This window comes from Chiloscyllium punctatum, chromosome 10 (genome assembly GCF_047496795.1).
Source record: "Chiloscyllium punctatum isolate Juve2018m chromosome 10, sChiPun1.3, whole genome shotgun sequence".
Lineage (NCBI taxonomy): Eukaryota > Metazoa > Chordata > Chondrichthyes > Orectolobiformes > Hemiscylliidae > Chiloscyllium > Chiloscyllium punctatum.
The window spans coordinates 103,286,101-103,308,424 of NC_092748.1; the positions used below are offsets into that span (position 1 = coordinate 103,286,101).

Consider the following 22,324-nt stretch of genomic DNA (forward strand, 5'->3'; position numbering starts at 1 on the left):
ACTTACATTTTTCAGGTAAGCACTTGAATGATGGGCAGTGGCATTGCATTCATTTCAATGCAAGAAGGAATCATGTCAGTATCACACTGGACAATAATGCTGCATCGACGGTTCATTCAACTGTGCAGATTAATTCAGGAAACAGTTATTATTTTGGAGGTAAGACAGATCCCTTGCTTCACATTTATCAATTCTGCTTATTATTAATTTTATTTAATATGTTGTTGCTTTACAATCTTGTGAATCAACAACATCCAATTGACTCTCTCCATAAAATTCACATCAGCAAAGACTCTACTCTTGCCACAGACATATACAGACTAGCCAAATCCATTTATCTATTGATCTAAAGGAAAGTTCACTAAAGAGTTTTATTAAAACCCAGGACTAATTCAATTCCTGTCTTCCATTATTTAGGTATTCAAGAAGTCAGTAGATTTCCTTTTCGTATGATCTGAAAAAGGTTCAGCTTGCTGAAAGAGTGATTTAAGCATATTTTCACCGGAACTTTCAAAATGCAGTTGAAGCAAACTAATTTGGAGAGTTTTGGAAAAATGCTGGACTATTTAACAAAATTGGATATATCTTTCAAAGAACCAGCACAAACATAATGGGCAGAGTGGCTCCCTTATCCAGTATAAGATTTAAGAAGTGTGAAGACTACGGCTTTTACTTAGATTACTTACAGTGTGGAAACAGGCCCTTCGGCCCAACAAGTCCACACCGACCCTCCGAAGAGCAACCCACCCAGACCCATTCCCCTACATTTACCCTTTCACCTAACACTGCGGGCAATTTAGCATGGCCAATTCACCTAACCTGCACATTTTTGGACTGTGGGAGGAAACCGGAGCACCCGGAGGAAACCCACGCAGATATGGGGAGAATGTGCAAACTCCACACAGACAGCTGCCTGAGGCGGGAATTGAACCTGGGTCTCTGGTGCTGTGAGGCAGCAGTGCTAATCACTGTGCCACCATGCCGCCCCCATTTTTAAAAAATGTTTCTGTATTATTGATTGTGGACTGCAACGGGAAAAGGACTGCTTTAGAAACCAAAGATTGTAGAAGTGGTTGCTGCACTTTTTAAAAGTAGGCTACCAGCACATATTGGAAGTGCTGCTAACACTGTTGCTTGTATGAGCAGTGGGGCAGATTAATGCAAACAGATTTGGGGTAGTACAATGGTAGGTCCGGCTGGCAACAATTATCTGATTGGTCTGTGAAATGATAAACGATTGCCAATGACAAAGATGTCCTGCCTGTCAAAAACTATCCAATCATTTGCCAGCTAGCTGAACGGTTTGTGGATGTGAATAAGATCACTAGAAACCTTTGAAACTCCAGATGATGTTTCTGTCCAAAAAAAAACAAAATCTTGAATAAGAGCTGTTTGTTAACTTGATTTGATTTAATTTATTGTTGTCATGTTACACCCCTACAGTAGATGCACAAAAGCAGGCTCAACATTCGATTTGAAGTTAGCTAGGTCTATTCAGCAGTGTAATAACAGAGGAGAAGAAGCTGTTCTGGAACCTGTTGGTGCTTGTGTTCAAGCTTCTGAATCGTCTGCCTGATGGAAGAGGTTGCAAGAGAATATTCCCCGAACAAGAGGAGTTTTTGATGATGTTGGCAGCCTTTCCATGGCAACAGGAGATGTAGATGTAGTCCATGGATGGGAAGTTGGCTTTCATGATGATCTGAGCTCTGTGCACCACTTTCTGTAGTTTCTTATGAACCTGAGCAGAGCTGTTCCTTTCCAAGCCATTATTCATGCAGATAGAATGCTTTCTGTGGTGCAGCTGTAAAGGCTGGTGAAGGTCCTTATAGACATGCTGAAATTCCTATGCCTCCTGAAGAGAAAGAGGCATTGTTGTGTTTTCTTGATTGTCGCATCTACGTGGGAGGTCCAGGACAAATTATTGGTTATTGTCACTCCTCGCAACTTAATGCTCTTGATCTCAGATCCATTGATGTAGGCAGGAGCGTTTCATCACCCTTTCTTCCTAGTTTTGACCAGTCTTTAGTTTTGCTGACATTGAGAGAGAGGTTGTCCTCACTGCACCACGTCACCAATCTGCACAGCTGATCTGCACAGGATCGGAGTGCACAGCCGGGGACTCTGTCTGGGCCAGTCACTTTCCTCGTGTTTACTCTCAAGAAGGCTGATCTGACGTCTACAACTGGACATCGGGAACTGGTGCATCAGGGGTTTCCCTGAGCAGATGACACTGCACCACAGACATTCTGCTCAAGCCGAGATAGAAAGCATTGTGGACAGAGGCTATTGAAATACTTTCCCAGTTTTGCCCTCCACCAAAAAAAAATTTGTATGTGCTTGTCTTCATATGTTCACATCAAAAGATTTATAACAGAGTTAGGGTTTAAACTAATGGAGTTACATTGCAACACTTCATATCTGTGTATATGTAGTGACAATCAGTCATAGTCATTCTTAAATACAGAAAGCTGGTCTATGCTTTCTCTTAACCTGGGTCTAAAAAGATAGGTAAATTGGGGAATTCACCAATTTCAAGCAGTATCGGTGAAGCTCTCCACAGCCTCAGACCAGCACTGTATTACTTTCTATACTGGGTCCTCTCGTTTCAACTTCTGCTTGTAAGCTGGCAGGAGGAACACCTCTTTTACCACCTGTGGTAAGCTAAGCCTTTTAACCGATAGATCAGAAAACTGGTAGATGCTTTTTCTTAACCTGGGTATAAAAAGATAGGTAAATTGGGGAATTCTGCATTCTCTGATTAAATCTTTAATTTTTGCGACAATTCAGAATTCTCAGGCTTGACTTACAATGCAATACTCCAATAAGATGCGATAAAATCAATAATTCTCTCACTTCATTATTCACATCTAGCCGATACATTGTAGTAGTGACACTGCATTTGTCCCATCACATCACATTTCGAAAAAGTATTCTGTCAATGCTTATCCTTTTTGGATATTTATCTTTTGTTAAGACTCTGGCTGATCTAGAATTCACTATTTCCACTAGGGATCTTTTCATATATCCACTAATCCATGCAGTGGGCTGGGAGAGAAGTATGTCATCATCTCTGATTTTAAAAAGCCCAAATGTGAAAATGCTCAGCATCTCTATGGGGAGAGCATCCATGTTATTTTTTGGGGGCTCTATTGTGATAATCTCTAGCCTCTCTTGAGATTTGTTAAAATAATTGTCTTTTTTTTCCATTCAGTATTTGCAGACAAAGGTATGCAACTTGCTTCATGCAGAAGCATAGAAGGAAGCCATTAGATCCACCATGCATGGTGAACTCTTTAAAACAGCCTCCTCTTGGTCTCTTACCCCTTTACATCTCTTGACAATAGATGTCTGCATTTCTTTTATAAAACTGGTTCATACTTTTGAATGCATTAACGAAACTGTACCTTCATTCACTCATTTCTAAATATCTTTATATAACATATAACACAATCTATATGCATAACAATATTTATATGCATGATATATAGCGTGATCTATATGCATAACATATAATGTGATCTATACACATAACATATAACGTGATCTGTATGCATAACATATGCACAATATAAATCTTTTTAACATTTGAATGAATAATCAGATTGTTCACCAATTTATTTTTGCCCAAAAACAATTCATTGTTAAGTCTGAATATGTAGTTGGGCAACATGTGCTGAACAAAGCTGATTGTGCTAATCGCTGCACAAACAACAGATTTAAGATAATCAGTGATATTATACCAGGATTTGTTTATGTTTACTAGAAGCAGCATCCATTTATACTTGTGGACCTATTTTCCAGGAGCTTGGAAACCTGTACATTCTCCGGCAAGGATTCGGCTAGAGTCAATACTCCAAGTAAATCAATGCCCTTTTCTCCTGGAGCATAAATTGTTGTGCAAGTTTGAAAATGTGGCACTCTTGTACTTATCCTGATGATTGCATTGTGATAATTTCAGCAGCACATATCTCTTTTCAGCAATATTCAAGTTATGAACCATGGAGTAATGATGTTCATGATGCAACTGACCACTCAGCCAACTTTCTGATGTATTCAGCTTTTCAATATATTAAAGGAAGCTGTACCTTCATTCACTCTGTTCTAGAGAATGGCTCCTCCATTCCTGATGAAGGGCTTATGCTTGAAACGTCGATTCTCCTGTTGCTCAGATGCTGCATGACCTGCTGTGCTTTTCCAGCACTGCACTCTCGCCTCCGATACTCCAGCATCTGCAGTCCTCACTTTCTCCTGGTTGAACTCAGCCAACTTTAAAATGTATGATACTGATTGTTCTTTTATTTTTTCCATTAAATGCCTTAGTGACCGACTTTAATAGAAATTGTCAAGAAATCATAATGGAGTATCATTATCTCATACTTAAATTGGATTCATTACAATAAAGAAACCTACAGGGATAGTTTCTTGATTGTTTTTGTTGCCAAATGCAAAAGTAAATAATGACTTATTCCATGGTCTTTGATGTATGACTACTGTTGCACACTGAGCATGTCTTCCCTTATGATATTCTTAGCTAATTTTTATGCATGTGTTCTCTTTCTAAGGCTGCCCTGAAACTGTCAGAAATGCTGGATGTTCAAACCCCTTTGGTGCTTTCCATGGCTGCATGCAACTCATCTTCATAGACAATCAGCCAGCAGATCTCATTCTGGTTCAGCAAGGCTTGCTCGGAAACTTTAGTGACCTTCAACTAGACTTGTGCGGTATTGTAGACAGGTAACTATATTTCGTGACACATGTGGCCTGGACAACTGTACATTGTTCTGGTTAAAAATGATTGAGTAACACAAAAAAATACTACAGTGAAGTGCAGCATCAGCTCAAAATTGAAATCTAAGTCAAAGACCGGACTTTAACCATTAATAGTATATGACAATTGTAAATAAACCGAGGACAAGATTACTTGGTTCACATGTTTGTCCTTTGGACATAGCAGTAAATTTTTTTTTACACATTTTGGCATTTCACGTTTTGTCAAGTTAAGACAAGTGAGTGTGCTCAGGGTGGGATGATCTTTGGAGGGCCAGTGTAGACTCGATGGGCTGAATGGCCTGCTTCCATACTGTAGGGGTTCTATGATTAAAACAGATTATCAGCTATTTGCTTTCTACAAATCTTTGTGTATTTCCTTCATTAGAACCATGGATACATTTCAAAATATATGGTCATTGGGAAAGTACTTTGCAACATTATGAAGAGGTGTTTTCTTCCAATAAGAATGGAACTGCAGCAAGGATTGTTTTGGATTTGTCAATTACCTTTTTAAACCTTCTGAGCATCTAACCTTTATTCGAGATGGCTTGCACTGCTTCACTCTTACATAAGAAGGAGTAAAACTCAGAGAGATCGCAGTTTCTTTTCCTTGTGCCTTCTTCGCTTGTGCCTTCTGTCGACTTGTGCTGACACGTTCAGGGAATTATAGACTTATAGACTTATAGAGTCATAGAGTCATAGAGATGTACAACATGGAAACAGACCCTTCGGTCCAACCGGTCCATGCCAACCAGATATCCCACCCAATCTAGTCCTGCACCCTCCAAACCCTTCCTATTCAAATACCCATCCAAATGCCTCTTAAATGTTGCAATTGTACCAGCCTCCACCACATTCTCTTGCAGCTAATTTCATATACGTACCACCCTCTATGTGAAAAGGTTGCTCCTTAGGTCTCTTTTATATCTTTCCCCTCTCACCCTAAACCTATGCCCTCTAGTTCTGGACTCCCTGACCCCAGGGAAAAGGCTTTGCCTATTTATCCTATCCATGCCCCTCATAATTTTGTAAACCTCCATAAGGTCACCCCTCAGCCTCTGACGCTCCAGGGAAAACAGCCCCAGCCTGTTCAGCCTCTCCCTGTAGCTCAGATCCTCCAACCCTGGCAACATCCTTGTAAATCTTTTCTGAACCCTTTCAAGTTTCACAACATCTTTCCAATAGGAAGCAGACCAGAATTGCATGCAATATTCCAACAGTGGCCTAACCAATGTCCTGTACAGCTGCAACATGACCTCACAACTCCTGTACTCAATACTCTGACCAATGAAGGAAAGCATACCAAATGCCTTCTTCACTATCCTATCTACCTGCGACTCCACTTTCAAGGAACTATGAACCTGCACTCCAAGGTCTCTTTGTTCAGCAACACTCCCTAGGACCTTACCATTAAGTGTATAAGTCCTGCTAAGATTTGCTTTCCCAAAATGCAGGACCTCGCATTTATCTGAATTAAACTCCATCTGCCACTTCTCAGCCCATTGGCCCATCTGGTCAAGATCCTGTTGTAATCTGAGGTAACCCTCTTCGTTATCCACTACACCTCCAATTTTGGTGTCATCTGCAAACTTACCAACTGTACCTCTTATGCTCACATCTGAATCTTTTATGTAAATGACAAAAAAGAAGAGGACCCAGCACCGATCCTTGTGGCACTCCATTGGTCACAGGCGTCCAGACTGAAAAACAACCCTCCAGCACCACCGTCTGTCTTCTACCTTTGAGCCAGTTCTGTATCCAAATGGCTAGTTCTCCCTGTATTCCTGAGATCTAACCTTGCTAATCAGTCTCCCATGGGGAACCTTGTCAAATGCCTTACTGAAGTCCATATCGATCACATCTACAGCACTGCCCTCATCAATCTTCTATTTGTTCCTCAGTACTCCCTGGGGACCCATCATTCATTGTGTATATCCTTCTTTTATTATGATGTGGAGGAGCCGGTGTTGGGCTGGGGTGTACAAAGTTAAAAATCACACAACACCAGGCTATAGTCCAACAGGTTTATTTGGAAGCACTAGCTTTCGGAGCGCTGCTCCTTCATCAGGTGGTTGTAATAATTGTACTCCACAACCACCCGATGAAGGAGCAGCGCTCCGAAAGCTAGTGCTTCCAAATGAACCTTTTAGACTATAACCTGGTGTTGTTTGATTTTTAACTTCTTTTATTAGACCTCCCAAAACGCATATTGCTTATTCGGATTAAATTCCATCTGCCAGTGTCCTCCCCAATTTACCAACTCAGACTGTAGCCTGAGACCATCCTCCTTAGTAACCAATAACACCACCAACCTTTGTCACCTGCAAACTCACAAATTATATCATCCAATTTCTCATCCAAGTTGTTAACGTATATATTAAACAGCAGTGGTGCCAGTACTGATCCCTGTGGTACACCACTGGTCACAGGCTTCCAATCACAAAAACAACCTTCTATCATCATCCTTTGCCAACTTGTCTTTGATTCCATGAGCTCTTACCTTTTGGACCAACCTCCCACGTGTGACCTTGTCAACAACCTTATTGAAGTCTATGTAGACAACATCAACTGCGCCAACCTCAATATATCAAATCACCTTTTCAAAAAAACTAATTAAATTAGTCAGACAGGATCTGCATCTAACAAATGTATGCTGACTATCCCTGATCAATCCCTGCCTTTCCTTCAGATTTTTTCCAATAATTTCATTACCACGGACATTATTTTAACCAGCCTTCAGATTATCTGGCCTATTGCTGCTGCCTTTCTTGAACGAAGGAGCCACATGAACTATTTTCTTGTCATCTGCCAATCTCCTCCCTTGCTTTCTGTAGTGGCCTGGGATATATCTCATTTGGCCCTGGGATTTGTGCAGGTGTATGCCTGTTAAAATGTGTAATGCCTCCTCCCCAATAATCTTAATATCTTCTGGAACATCACCATCATTACTGAAATCCACAACTACAATATCTTTCTCCGCTGTGAATACAGATGAGAAGCACTCAAAGATATTTCACGGCTTCCCTTTGCCTTCCTAATTTCCTTTTTAATAAATTGTCTACACTCTCTATACTTTTGAAGTTTGATTTTTGTAATACGTTGTAACTGTCATATGCTTCCTTTTTCTTTACAAACTCTTGATATCCCTTGACATGCAGGGTTCCCTGGACTTGCTACCCTTGTCGCTTACTCTGAAAGGAACATGCTGAACTTTCACTATCCCACTTTTAAAAGACTTCCACTTTCTAAATGCAGACTTACCTATAAGTAACTGCTCCCAGTCTATGTTTGTCAGATCCTGTCTAATGATCTTATAATTGGCCTTCCTTTCAATTTCGACATTTGATTTCTGCACTGTACTTATCCTTTTCCAGAATGACTTGATCAAACTGCTCAAACACTGAAACTTCAACCATTTGAACTGGCTTCATTGTTTATGACTATGTCCAACACTGTTGCATCTCAAGTAGGGCTAACTACGGACTGGCACAAAAAGCTCTCTGTTTCATTTAGCAGTCACGTTGTTAACATGTAATGCAACAAAGTTACATGCTAGTACATGCCTCCCACCCACCATCTTGATACTGAGCCTTGCCAACTCCTGAACCCACCCACTTGTGTCATCTTGGCAAATTTTGAAACGTCAAAATGTGCCAACCGTGTTATTTGTTTTAAGTAGAGGAAGAAGTCATTACAGGCTATGTGGGATAACTTTGTACCCACTTCAGCCACTATTGGAGCCTTATTTTAAAGATCTGTAGAAGGATACTTTAAGTCTACTCATCTGACAGAACTAGGTGAGTCAGTAACTAAAATATGTGGATCATTTGTCTGTTGATTTGCTTTACTGCTTATGCAGGATTTTATTGTATTCTTCCAAGGAAGCAGCAAAATGCAGATCAGGTTTGAATGGCTGAAATAAATCTAGATAGAATGCACAGCACAGAATTAATGATTTGGGCCAACTAGTCTGCGTTGATGCTAATTCAGATATTAATTTTAAATCTGAGATAACCTGACATTTTGTTAAGTGAAGGTACTAAGGAATATGGGCTAAAGGAATGTATGTAGAATTAGGTCATAGATCAGTCATGGTTTCCTTAATTCACAAAACAGGTTTGAGGGGCTGAATTTTCTACTTCTATTGATATGTTTCAATCACAGTACCTGTCAAACCTTGTAATCTAATCCTATTGATACATTCTTATATTCCTTTGTCACACAGGTATTTCTAAATTTACATTCATGTCAACATGAATTAGGAGTTGGTTTTGGTCAATCAGCCACTCTTATCTGCTGTGTTATTGAAGAAGTTCAGGGCTGATCTGATTATTCCATATTCTCTCCTTCCTCTGATGATCTTTTAGTTCCTTGCCTATCAAGAATCTATCTACCACTGCCTTAAAAAAAATCAGGGCTTTGCATTCACTGCCTTTTGAGAAAGAGAGTTCCAAAGGCTCACAACAACAGAATAAAGTCCATTAGTACCCAGGAACTTGTCAGATTTGTCATCTTGCAATTCCAATATTCTGCTCAGGATCACTTCCTAGGTGTTTATAATTTTCCTGAATACCACTCTCCCTTCCAGTTCCTGATTAACAGCTACCTTTGAAATGTTACTTGTAGCCTCTAATATGCAAGCCAATGCAAAATCCTTTATTAATTCCCCAGATTCACTTTCTGTAGAACCAGCGTTACTATGTTAATTGTTTTTTCTTCCAATTACTGTAGAAACTCTTCTTATCTTTTGTTTTTCTATTTCTAGTTAGCTTTCACCGGTAGGCTACTTCATTTCCCTCCTTATTAATATTTTAATCTTCTTACCTGCCACCCATCTTTGTGCTGTTACATGCTTTTACTTCACATTTGACATTATATTTAAGCTGAAATTGAAAGCCAGTCTCAGTAATTGTGACTCTTAAACTATCATTAACAGGAGTAGAAATCCATGGAATTCATTACTATAAGTTAATGAAGGAAATTAGTCATCCAACTCTGGCCCACCTGTGACTGCACCCACTCTTCGTAACTACTGTCTGAAATAGCCACGCCAGGGACCGTTCAGTTCAAAGGAAATTAAAGATATACAACATGAGATAGCATGCTAGTGAAACATAGATCCATTCAAGAATATCACTAAATCGTCTGTTTCGAATATCCATGCTGACAACACTTGATCTTGCTTCTTGATGCTGTTGTAATCCAATTTTGAGTAAAGAATCCTACACCTTTTCCATCACAACACTAAACTAGCTCATTGATGTTTACCTGAATATGTTCATCTTTCTTTATAAAGTGAGGAAATACATTAGCTATTTGTTAGCACCTCGTATACAGTACATATTTATAGATATGCAAACTCACAGTACTTCTTTTAAACTAACAATGCTTTTTCTATTGTTCTCCTGACTATTATAATATGTGCTGATGCACATGTATGAGTCATATGGATTTTGTGTATAAACAAAAATAATTCTATGTACACAGTCATGTTTTTGGGTTCTCTCTTTACCAAAGAATGCTCAACATTGTACTTACAAAGAGTGGGAACAACCAGTGGCACTTACATAAGAACATAGGAGCATGAGAAATAGGAGCAGGAGTTGGCCATCTGGCCCTTTGATCCTGCTCCACCATTCAATAAGATCATGGCTGATCTTTTCATGGTCTCAGGTCCATTCACCCGCCTGCTCACCATAACCCCTAATTCCTTTAGTGCCCAAAAATGTATCAAACTTTGCCTTAAAAACATTCAATGAGGTAGCCTCAACTATATCAGTGGGCAGGGAATTTCATAAATCTACAACGTTTTGGGTGAAGAAGTTCTTCCTCACTGGTCCGAACCGATCTGAAGAAGGGTGACTAGGCTCGAAATGTGAACTCTCCCTCCTCTCCAAAGATGCTGCCTGATCTGCTGAGTTTGTCTCAAAATTTCTGTCTGAGTTTGCTAAATGGGATCATTAACACATTGCACGCTGATTATCATCGGAGCTAAGATTTAAAAAGAAAGTTTGTGTTGAAATAAGGATTACCTGCTGTAAATCTCAAGATAAATAACAAACTGTGATTCTTTCTTTCCCATGTGTATAGTGTCTTTGGTTAAGTGTTACTGAGGCTGCTTTGTATCATAACTTCACAAACATACTGGGAGATTTATTTTCAAACATTTCATTTCTCAAAGGGTTTATGTTTGACTAAGTTTATCAGTTTAAGTCAAACCTCCAATGCAAGTTCAGAACAGTATTATACCCAATGATTGGAGTATGTCAAATTTGTTTTCCTTCTTTGAGCTGTATGTAGTTGAAGGAATTGCAGCTTGAAAATTAACATGTATGGATAGTAATCAGCTTTTTTTTGAAAAAGTACTCAATGCGCCCATGAAAAATGATCAGGGCTTCTTTGGAACTTGGCAGAGGCTCTGCATACATTGGCTTGTATTTCTGGTGAGATTGGTTTGAGTTCACTCCACAGGGAATGGGGATGATGGCATAGTCTCACAGGGTTAAGGGTCATAAGTGAATTGATTTCTGGTCATTGTATTCAGATCTCACCGAACACAAACTCCACTCCACATGTAACTGCCCTCAGTTTGGCACTTAATAATCAACCATAGCCTGGGGTTGTCCAAGAATAAATGTAGGGAATAGAATTGAAAATCTGGGCATTGAATTCAAGTCTCTTTGAAAGGAGCTGACTTATGAAGTAAGTTATAGAAATTGCAATGATCTGAATTTATTTGCTTTTAAAAGTAAACGCTAAGGACTTCAGCAATAAATGCAGGTTTTTAATTTTTGCTTAAAATATTGTTGCAAAAGATAACATTTACTCTTGGCTTTTGTTACAACACAGGGTAAATGTTCTTGCTTGATTAAAAACCAGTAACACAGAAAAGAGTTATCCCATGCAGTAACCTGTAAAAATCAAATGGCCAAGAACTATTTAAAGTAAAAATTAACAACCTTATTTCTTAAAGTATAACAGAGAATAATTAATGAACCACTATTTACAATTTCTTTCTCTAACCTATTTTTTAGCTTCTCTCTTATAATACTAGTTTGATAAAACTCCCAACTAAAATTTACAAAAAAATTCTTATCTCAAGACCAGGCAGCAATAAATTCTTGCTTTCGGATCTTTCTGTGCCTTCTTTTCTTCTCATTAGGGATTTCTGCTTTACAGGTTACTGATCGAAAAGGTACTTTTAAGACTGACCGAGACAGTTTTCCTCTCAACTGTTCAATTCCACCTCCCCTCCCCCCCGCCCTGGTCTTATATCCCAGAGGATCGGATTATGTCATTGGCTTTTAAGATAGGCAAGATACTCAATTCAAATTTGATTGGAAATTGGCATTTTTATCAGGGTATAATTTAAACGTATTGGCTGGATTCAAATTTGTTTATGTCTCTCAGCAATGCATCACTCGAGTTGTTTAACCCAGTGCCATGTACGTTGTTGCCTTATTGAGAACACTTAGTGCTTTCTGGTAGTTCTGCTGCTTTTAACTCTCTTAAAGGTTCAGCCATATCTTTGTAACACCTCCCCCCTTAAGAAAAAAAATGAATCATCATAATGAAAAGATGGCCTCTTTTTTTTCTCTTATTTTTAAACACGTTACCCTAACTTATGAATAATTTTAATATAAGTTCACCTTAACTTCCTCCTATATATATATACATGAAACGTTAAATAAAGACAAATCTCATCTAAACTCTATCAGTGAAATCCGCCATTACACGTCTGTGATTACATGATTCTGACCCGCAACATGTATGATTTTTAAATTAAAAATCTGTAACATAAGACTCCAGTGAAATAGTCTCATATTCTTATTTTTAATACATTTTGAGAGTGTAAGCGGATTGTGGTCAGTGTACACAATTGTCTCCAACACATTGTTCGTGACATACACATTAAAATGCTGTAAGGCCAGTATCAAACTCAATAGTTCCTTTTTGATTGTGGAGTATTTCCTCTGGTGGATGTTCATTTTCTTCTAAAAGTAACCAACTGGTAGTTTAATCCCATCCTCATCTTCCTGTAGGAGTACAGCTCCAACTCCAATGTCTCTAGTGCCGATGGTGACTTGAAAAGGTTTTGAAAAGTTTGGTAGCTGAAACTGGTTTGGTGGTTAATATTGATTTCAAATGGTCGAATGCCTCCTGGTATGGTTCTGTCCACTGAAACTTTGTATTGTTCTTCAGCAATATGGTTAACGGCGCCACTACACTGCTGAAGTTTGGAACAAACTTCCAATAGAATCCACTGAGTCCTAAGAATCGAGGCATCTCTTTCTTCAAGGTTGGGCATAGAAATTCCTCCATGGCCTTCATCTTTGTGTTACATGGAGTCAACCTTCCATGGCTGATGTTATGTTCCAAGAACATCACCTCTGTCTTTGTGAATTCTGTTTTATTTAAGTTTATCATCAGTTTTGCTTCTTGTAGTCATTCAAAGAGCTCTTGTCAACTGTATCATCTGATCTTTCCAGAACTTACTAAAGATTGCTACATCATCCAAATAGACTGCACAGTTTGTTAACCTAACTCCGTTCATGAGTCTTTGGAATATGATGGGCACGTTCTTCATTCCAAAGGCCATCGCTTTAAACTGTTACAGCCCATCTGGGTTTACAAATGCAGAAATTTCTTTCATCATCTCTGATAAAGGTATCTGCCAGTAACCACGCATTAAGTTCAACTTGATGATGTAACAGGCTTGTCTAACCTTCTCAATACACCCCTCTAATCTAGGAATTGGATAGGAGTCCAATTTTGTATCAGTGTTGCCCTTCTGACAATCCACGCAGAATCATTGAGAGCCGTCCAGTTTGGGAACTAAGACGATCGGCGAACTCCACTCGCCCTGGCTTGGTTTGATGATGTCCTCCTTGAACATGGCCTCCACCTCCATCTGGACCTGTCTGGCTCTGAGAGGATTAAGCCGATAGGGATGTTGTTTCATTGGTGCAGTATTCCTATGTCTACTTCATGTACAATAGCATTAGTCCTCCCCACATGATTCTTACATATGTCTTTGTACGGTTGTAATGAATCTTTCAGCTGTGTACTATGTTCTTGAGACAGATAGCTTACTAACCTATCTCACTCCTCAAGGACTTCTTCATTTTTAATCTATTTTGAGGCACCTCAAAATCCATATCATCTGGATTTGATTCCTCACTCTGCAGGGCAGTAACTAACACCTGTTTCTCTATTTCTTTCTTTCTAGTATAATACGGTTTCAGGATGTTCACATGACGTACCCGATACATTTTTTTCTATCTGGCATCTTTACTAAATAGCTCATCTAATTCAGCTTTTACTCAATTTTTTTTTAGATTAGATTACTTACAGTGTGGAAAAAGGCCCTTTGGCCCAACAAGTCCACACCGACCCACCGAAGCACAACCCACCCTGACCCAATCCCTTACATTTACCCCTTCACCTAACACTACGGGCAACTTAGCATGGCCAATTCACCTAGCCTGCACATTTTTTGGATTGTGGGAGGAAACCGGAGACCACTAAACCTTGTACTAATACATTATCCCCTCGGGAAAACACCCAAGTCTCAGAGTTTTTATCTGCCATCTGTTTCATACTGCACTGTGCCCTCTTTAGGTGCTGTTTAGCTAACTCATCTATTCAATTAATCTCTCCCTCACCTCTGATATAAAATCTAATTATGACAACTTTGACTTTGGTCCTGTTAATTTTTTAAAAATTAACTTCAAAGGGCCTCTCACTTCATGCCCAAATATTAACTCAAAGGGAGTAAACTGATTAGATGCATTTGGGGTATCTCTAATGGCAAACAATACAAATAAGATACCTTTCTAAAGCTGCTTGAGATTCAGGATGATAAGCACTAGATTTAAAGTGCTATATACCTAAGCTGTCCATAACCTTCTTAAACAGCCTCGCAGTAAAATTTGACCCTTGTTCCGACTGAATCTCTCTGCATTGCCCATACCGTGTGAAGAAGGCTATTAACTCCTCTACCACCATTTTTGCCGTGATACTCCGTAATGGAATTGCCTCCGAAAATCTGGTAGACACATCCCGTATAGTTAACAAGTACTGGTTCCCACTTTTAGTTCTCGGGAGGGGACCTACACAATCAATTATAACCCGCGTGAAAGATTCTTCAAATGCCGGAATTGGAAACAAAGGTGCTGGTTTTATTATTGCCTGTGGCTTACCTACCTTTTGGCATGTATGACATGTACGGCAAAGGTTAACCACATCCTTGTGCATTTGAGGCCAATAAAAATGTTGTTGTACCTTAGCCTGCATCTTTTGTACGCCTAGGTGACCTCCTAGAGGCAGTTCATGTGCTACCTGTAATACTTCCTGTTCTTATGCTACAGTCAACACAATCTGGTGCACTTTGGACCATTTCTCCTCTGCACTAACCTGCTGTGATCTCAATTTCAGTCTGAAGATTCTGTCTTTCAGATAATAATCCTCTGGAATGTTCTGTGTCTCCTTTTCAGAGTATGCATTCACATATACAGAGCAACCTTGATTATCTGAATATCAGTTATCTGAATATCAGATTATCCAAAGGAGATCTCAAGGTCCCGATAGAAACATTACGTTAAAGAGCAGTTTCAACCCTGATCGTGTCTTTTGGTTACAGGTACAGTGATTAAAAATGAACTCAGCTCACTGAAATGATGCTGAGAACAGTCCGGGACAGTCCAAGCACCGTCTCCAAATGACTGACCTCCCGCCCTCTCTCTCTCCCACCACACTTTCCCTGGAATTCTACATAGGGGTTGGGATGGGTGGGAGTGTGGATAGGGTTAGGGTGGACGGGATGGGGGTGGATGGGATTGGGGGTGGGCGGACAGGATTGGGGCATTTGGGAATTGGGGGCTGGCAGGGGTGCGTGGTGGGGGTGGGCAGAGAGCGGGGTGGGGGCAGACAGGGTTGGGGTTGGCAAGTGGGTGGGGGTGGGGATGAGCGAGGTTGGCAGTCAGGGTGGGGGCGGATGGGGTTGGGGCGGGATGGGGGCAGATGGGGTTGGGGGCGGGAAGAAGGGGGGACAGAGTTGAGGGGGCGTGTGGGGGATGGAGTGGGGGCAGATGGGGTGGAGGCGGGTTGTGGTGCGGGCAGGAGGCGGGGTAGAGGCAGGTGGGGTTGGGGTGTGCTGCTGCCTAGCCTCCTGAACGGGCCTGTTCAGTTTTTTTCCAGACCATTACATCAAACAGGGTATCCGCTAAATGAACCTCAACTCCTTCATCTTTCTCTTTACTTTTCAGTTTGGTGCTGTAACTTATGATAGTGGGATCTGGTTACCACACATTTTGGGAAAATACCAGGATATTTCTGTTTTAACTCCTCAGTTTCTTGGTTTTCCTTGGGCTTCTCCACAACAAGAGGTGTCTCTCCCATCTTGGATCCTGCCAAATCTTTCCCAAGAAAATACTGGATTCCTGGAACTGACACTCTGTCAATCATTCCCACTGTAACATCCCCAGTCTTAAGTTGACACTCCAATCTGATCTTACATAGGGGAATTTTTAATTTTTGTCTATCTATCCTACAAATTGCCACACTCTTGGGTAACAGATCAGAAAGAGCGCATATTTGCTCATCCCTTACTATCAGCAACTGATTAGATCCTGTATCTCTCAAAATTATAACTTCTTGTCCTCCCCCTGTTCTTTCTGAGTAAACTTTACCCGCTGAGGCGAATTCTTTGTAGAGATCGGGTACTAACTCAATACCCAGCCCCTGCCTAGGCTGTGCACTCTCCTGCAGCTCCTTGGCTCTTCTTGGGGTTTCCTTTACTTCTTTCACTAATGCCACTGAGCTTCTTTTACCACATCTTTTCCCACAGTGCCTTTCTTTAAAGACCAGCACTGTGTCTTTACATGTCCCACTTTATCACAGTGGAAACACCTGAGGCCTTTCAACTCCTTTCCATGCTCTTGGGCTTTCTTTATTATCCTGTGGTAAAATCTTACCAGTGCTCTCTACTCTTGGTTTAGTCGTGTAGGATCTCCCCTTCTCCCTCACAGGATGAAATTCTGGCTGGAAGTTTGTCTTTTGCATCATGTACACATCTGCTTATTCGGCTGCCCTTCTCACTTCCTGAACTTTCCGTTCCTCTACATGATTTCTTACCATCTCTGGAAGTGAGTTTTTAAACTTCTCCAGCAGAATACTCTCTTTAGAGCCTCAAATGTCCTATCTATTTTCAAAGCACACATCCATTGATCAAATTGATTATGTTTAACTCTTTCAAACTCAACATAAGTTTGACCTGGCTCCTTCTCTGTGCATCTGAATTACTGCCTATATGCTTTTAGTGCCAATTCATAAGCACTTAAAATAGCCTGCTTAACGTCTTCATAATCTCTTGACATCTCATCTGACAATGTGGCAAATTCTTCACTAACACTGCCTCCCAATTTAGGCTGAACTAGCATTATCCATAAATCCTTGGACCACTCTATCTGTTTAGCCAATTTTTCAAATGAAATTTTAAAAAGCTTCAACACCTTTCTCATCAAAATGTAGCAGAGTTTTGACATATTTATATATATATATCACTACCTCCTCTTTTAATGTCCATCCTGTTAACTTGACTTTGCTGACTAAGTCACGACTTCTCATGTTCAAATTCTTTCTTTCTTTCTCTCTCCCTTTCTTCTCTCTCTCTCTCTTTGCTCAGCCAAGGATAGTCTCTCTCTCTCCACTCCCCCGTCTCTCTTACTCTTTCTCATTCTCTTTGTTTCTCTTCTCATGACATTTTCCTCAATTGTAATCTAAGATTTTCTACCTCTACTGCACTTGCCTGTTTCTCTGATATACTTAAGTGATTGAGTAATTCCCTTACAATTTCAGCTTTACTTTTGTCCTTGGTGAAACCCAAATCCAACTTCTTTGCTAATTCTAAAAGTATGGCCTTTTTTCTTTCCTTCTAAACTTTCTTGCCAAATTTGAGTATCATATTCAAATCCCAGAACCTCTTCAGCAATTTTATGAGCCACTTCTCTCACTTTTAATTTAATCAACCACAAGTCACCAAAAGTAAGCAAATTGTCTCACCTATGTTTTATTTAAAAAAATCTAGGACACTAACCTGCAAGTGTTTAAATCTGCTGGGATTTTCCGTACTCCCCCAAATCTATTCAAACCTGTCTAAAGTAGTTCAGATCCCGGACGAGCCCCTAACCTGTTACAACATGGGGTAAGCCCTCCAGCTTAATTTAAAACCAATAACACAGAAAAGATTTATCCTGTGCAGTAATCTGTAAAACTCAGGTGACCAAGGACTATTTAAAGTAACAACTTTATTTCTTAAAGTATACAGAAAATAATTAACTGACATCTATTTACAATTTCTTTCTCTAACCTATATTTTAGCTTCTCCTCTATAATACTAGTCCGATAAAACTCCCAATTAAAATTTACAAAAAAAAACTTCTTACCTCAAAACCAGGCAGCTATAGGTGCTTGTCTTCAGACCTTCCTGTGTCTTCATTTCTCCTGGTTAGGAATTTCTGCTTTACAGGTTACTGATCAAAAAGGTACTTTTAAGAGGTAGCTACTTTCAACCAGTCTAGTTTCATGTTGGGCTGTGGCAGTTCTCCTCTCAACTGTTCAATTTCCCCCGGTCTTATACACCAGAGCATCGGATTGTGTCAGTGGATTTTAAGATTGTCAATATACTCAATTCAAACTTGATCGGAAATTGTTATTTTTATCAGGATATAATTTAAACTGATTGGCCAGATTCAAATTTGTTTTTGTCTCTCGGCAATGCGTTACTCTAGTTGTTCAACCCAACGTTACATTCATTTTTGCCTTATTGAGAACACTTAGTGCTGTCTGGTAGTTCTGCTGTGTTTAACTCTCTTAAAGATACATCCACATCTTTATAACACTTTGCTCTGGGACCATGTTTTAAGCAATCTTGTAAATTGCTTTGCACTTTTCCTTGACCTGTCACCAAATGCACACTGATATCTGCACAAATAAAAAAAACGTTATTGTTCTTATAGTGCAGCTACCTCAGCTTTATCTCAGAGTTGAAGTTCCATTCTAGGATTTAGTGACCAAGAAGGTGTACTCATAACATATCCAGATATGTTGAGTATCCACTTTTCTCAAAGTGCTACAGATGCTTAAGATCTGAAATAAAAAAAATGTAAATCTTTGGAGAAAATTAGCAGGTCTGGCTGCATATGTGGAGAGAAAACAGAGATAATGTTTCAAATGCAGTGACCCACTCTGAAGAAGGGTTACAGGCCTGAAACATGAACTTTCCTTTTTATCCATGAATTTCTCCAGCAATTTCTGCTTTTGTAGATTCAGTATTCAGCTATCAATCCTTTCAACAGGCAGGCAGTAAGAGCAGGAGAGTTGATGGAAAGAAATTTGGAGCTTCTACCATCCATGTATTTTCATAGCTGCACACTACAGCATGAGTATAATAGTTGCCAGAGCAACTCAGGCTGTTGGAGTGGATAAGATTTGTGCCGACTACAATGGGCTTCATCAAGATCCTGTGAAGAAAAAGGATTTAATCAAAATGGGAAACAATGTGCATGGTCTTAACCAACTCCTCCCTTCTCCCCCCACCACACGCCCCACCAGCCCTGCCCCTTATTTTTTTTTCAATTTTAGCGCAATATATAGGATTCAAAAATCATTCTGTCACCTTGGATTTTCCACTCAGGAAGAATCCTGTGAAAGTTATGTGTGTGATTAATTCTTTTTTTTGAATCTAGATCAAAGGAATCTCAGTTTTTAAAGCAGACTAGCCATAATTCATCAACAGTCACTGTTAATAACATTTGGAAATGGCCAGGGATATTAGGTGTAGAGAATATATTATTTGCATGGAAGAATTTAGTAAAGTTCTGGTGCCAATTGTCCCTAAGTGATTAACTTATATCAATACAAATAGCATACAAATCTTGTAATTTGAATGTTGTCCACATCATATTCTTTTGAAATCATATTCATTAATAATAATTCTTCACCACTTCCCATTATTTCACAGAATATTCCTACATGAAAGCAGTGTACACACATGGAATATGACAGAAAAAAATAACGTGAATAAGAAACAAGATGAATGAGTTCTTCAAAGATTTCCTGTTGCGTACATATACAATTATTAGTCAACACTGTTTCCATTCTATTTCAAAACTCATCATGGAGTCACAATGCACAATGAGATTGTTTAAAGGTATAAAACACTTGAATAACCTCAATCAGACAAAAAAAGTATTTTTATTGTTTCATAGTTAAGTTACTAGCATACATTAATTCTTGTCACATGGTGCAACATTTTGACTATAGATTAGATTCCCTCCAGTGTGGAAGTAGACCCTTTGCCCTAACCAGTCCACACCAACCTTCTGAAGAGTCACCTACCCAGACCCATTTCCCTCTGACTAATGCATCTAACACTGTGGGCAATTTAGCATGGCCAATTCAGCTGACCTGCACATCTTTTGACAGTGGGAGGAAACCCATACAGACACAGGGAGAATGTGAAAACTCCACACAGACAGTCACCCGAGGCTGGAATTGAACCTGGGCCTTGGTGCTGTGAGGCAGCAGTGCTAACCACTGAGCCACCATACCGCCCGAAGGTTATGTCTTCAATATAGTTGCATTAGAAGGAGAGACTGTCAAACAAAATTTGACAGCAAATCACATAAGCAGATCAAAATTAATCAAAGAGTTCAGTCATTTATAGAGTTACTCAGGAGTTAGAAGATATTGCTGGATACTATCCAGATAAAAGCGTCAGAACTCTGTGAAGCCTCCACTCCTAACTTAAAGAGTTCACACCAGACCATTCCAGAAAGATGTTAACATCGAATTAGAATGATGTTTATTGTTGCATGTGCTCATATGTGCTCATATGAGTGCAGTGAAAAGTTTACAAAAGCACCATCAATGGTGCCATCTTTGGTACAAGGTACCTAGGTACAGGATTTTCAGAATAAATTAGAAAAATAAAGAAATAAAAAAAAGTTCAACATTACAGTCCCTCAAGCAGACTGTGCTGGGACAAAGAACATTTTTCATTTGGAATCTCTTCCACAAATGGCAGTTGATGATAGATCAATTATTAATTGTAAACCTGAGATATTAAGGTTGAGAGGGATAAGGAACAAAGGCTAGAGCACAGCTCAGCTGTATTCTCAGTGAATGGGAGAACAGTCATGAGGGGCTAAATGGGCAAAAGTGAGGACTGCAGATACTGGAAACTAGAGTTTAAATCAGAGTGGCGCTGGAAAAGCACAGCAGGTCAGGCAGCATCTGAGGAGCAGGAAAATCGATGTTTCGGGCAAAAGCCCTTCATCAGGAAGGGCTAAATCTGATGAGCTAAATAGCCTACCCCTGTTACTATGATGCTCTGTTTCTATGTTAGTTGGAGACTGTTTGGGAGATTCCCATTCAAGGAATAATTATCCTTTGGAAGGTTAAACTTCCTGGAGAATTTCTGGCTGGCTGTGTATCAGATCATCCAAGAAGCCTCATAACATGTTTTTCAGGATGCGTTGCTATAAAAACTGTAATCCAATTGGAAGGTCTGAGCACTGGTTTTTATTGATGCTACTGATAGTACTTTCATCACAAATTATGTGTTTACCACCCTGTTAGTAATGCATTTTTGAATAACTAAACATGTTGATAAAAATAACTATGTGCTCATTTGGTTGATGTCCCCTGATCACTTACCCAGTAAATTATATATTTTTAAAATAATGTTGCCAATAGTGCTTTTGCACCAAAATAAAATTTCCTTTAAAAGACAGAATATAGGCCTACAATGGGCACAAGTGAGTGGGAACATGCCACTTTGATGCAGTTTGACCTGGGCACCATGGCCAGTTTGTGAGTCAAAGCTGTCCTTCAATATGTTAAAAACTAATGCAAAAGATTGGGGCATCTAGATTTGTGTCGTGAAATATTGCTCTAGAACACAAAAGCGCAAGATTGTAAGAAGTAGGTGGAGGTGTCAGCCACCCTGCCAATCAAATGTTCTCCTCCATTCAATAAGTTCAAGTTTGATCTGATTACTCCACTTTGCCGCCAAGCTACCTCATAACCCATGACTCCTTGGAGGATCAACATTTCAGTATATTCACACTCCATCATTCTCTGCAGTAGGTAATTCCAAAGATCAATTGCTATCTGAGGGAAGAAATTCCCCTTGTCATCTCCATGTTAAAGGTGTGGCCACTTATTTTGAAAACTGACCTCCCACTCTGAAAGCCACCATAAGAAGAAACAGTTACCCAGAAATTTCAATGGCCCAATAATTGTTTCTGCAGTGTAGTTTGTAGTTTTTCATTGGGGCTGTGCAGAAATCCCAGTGCAGTTGACTGTGGAAACTGCACAGTAAATTGAAATTTATTTGAGGTGATTACCCTGCATCAAAAGCTTGCTGAAACGTTGCTTAGAGTCAGAGATTTTGAAAAGCTATGATTCACGTAAGGCTCAATAGTTGCACAGAGAAAGTTAATGGTTTAAAAATGTATAAATCCTGGGTAACTATTAAACTAAACCCTCG

The 22,324-nt window shown here is 39.6% G+C and overlaps 1 protein-coding gene across 2 annotated transcripts in view; it reads left to right on the plus strand.

Moving 5' to 3' along the window:
* The window catches only part of LOC140482415 (contactin-associated protein-like 5), an 878,213-nt gene that overhangs the window by 403,741 nt on the left and 452,148 nt on the right, over positions 1 to 22,324 (plus strand). For both annotated transcript variants that reach the window (XM_072579896.1, XM_072579897.1), the window contains exons 9-10: positions 16 to 159; positions 4,563 to 4,734. In XM_072579896.1, coding sequence (XP_072435997.1) covers positions 16 to 159; positions 4,563 to 4,734 — 316 coding nt within the window. The remainder of the gene's footprint in view (positions 1 to 15; positions 160 to 4,562; positions 4,735 to 22,324) is intronic.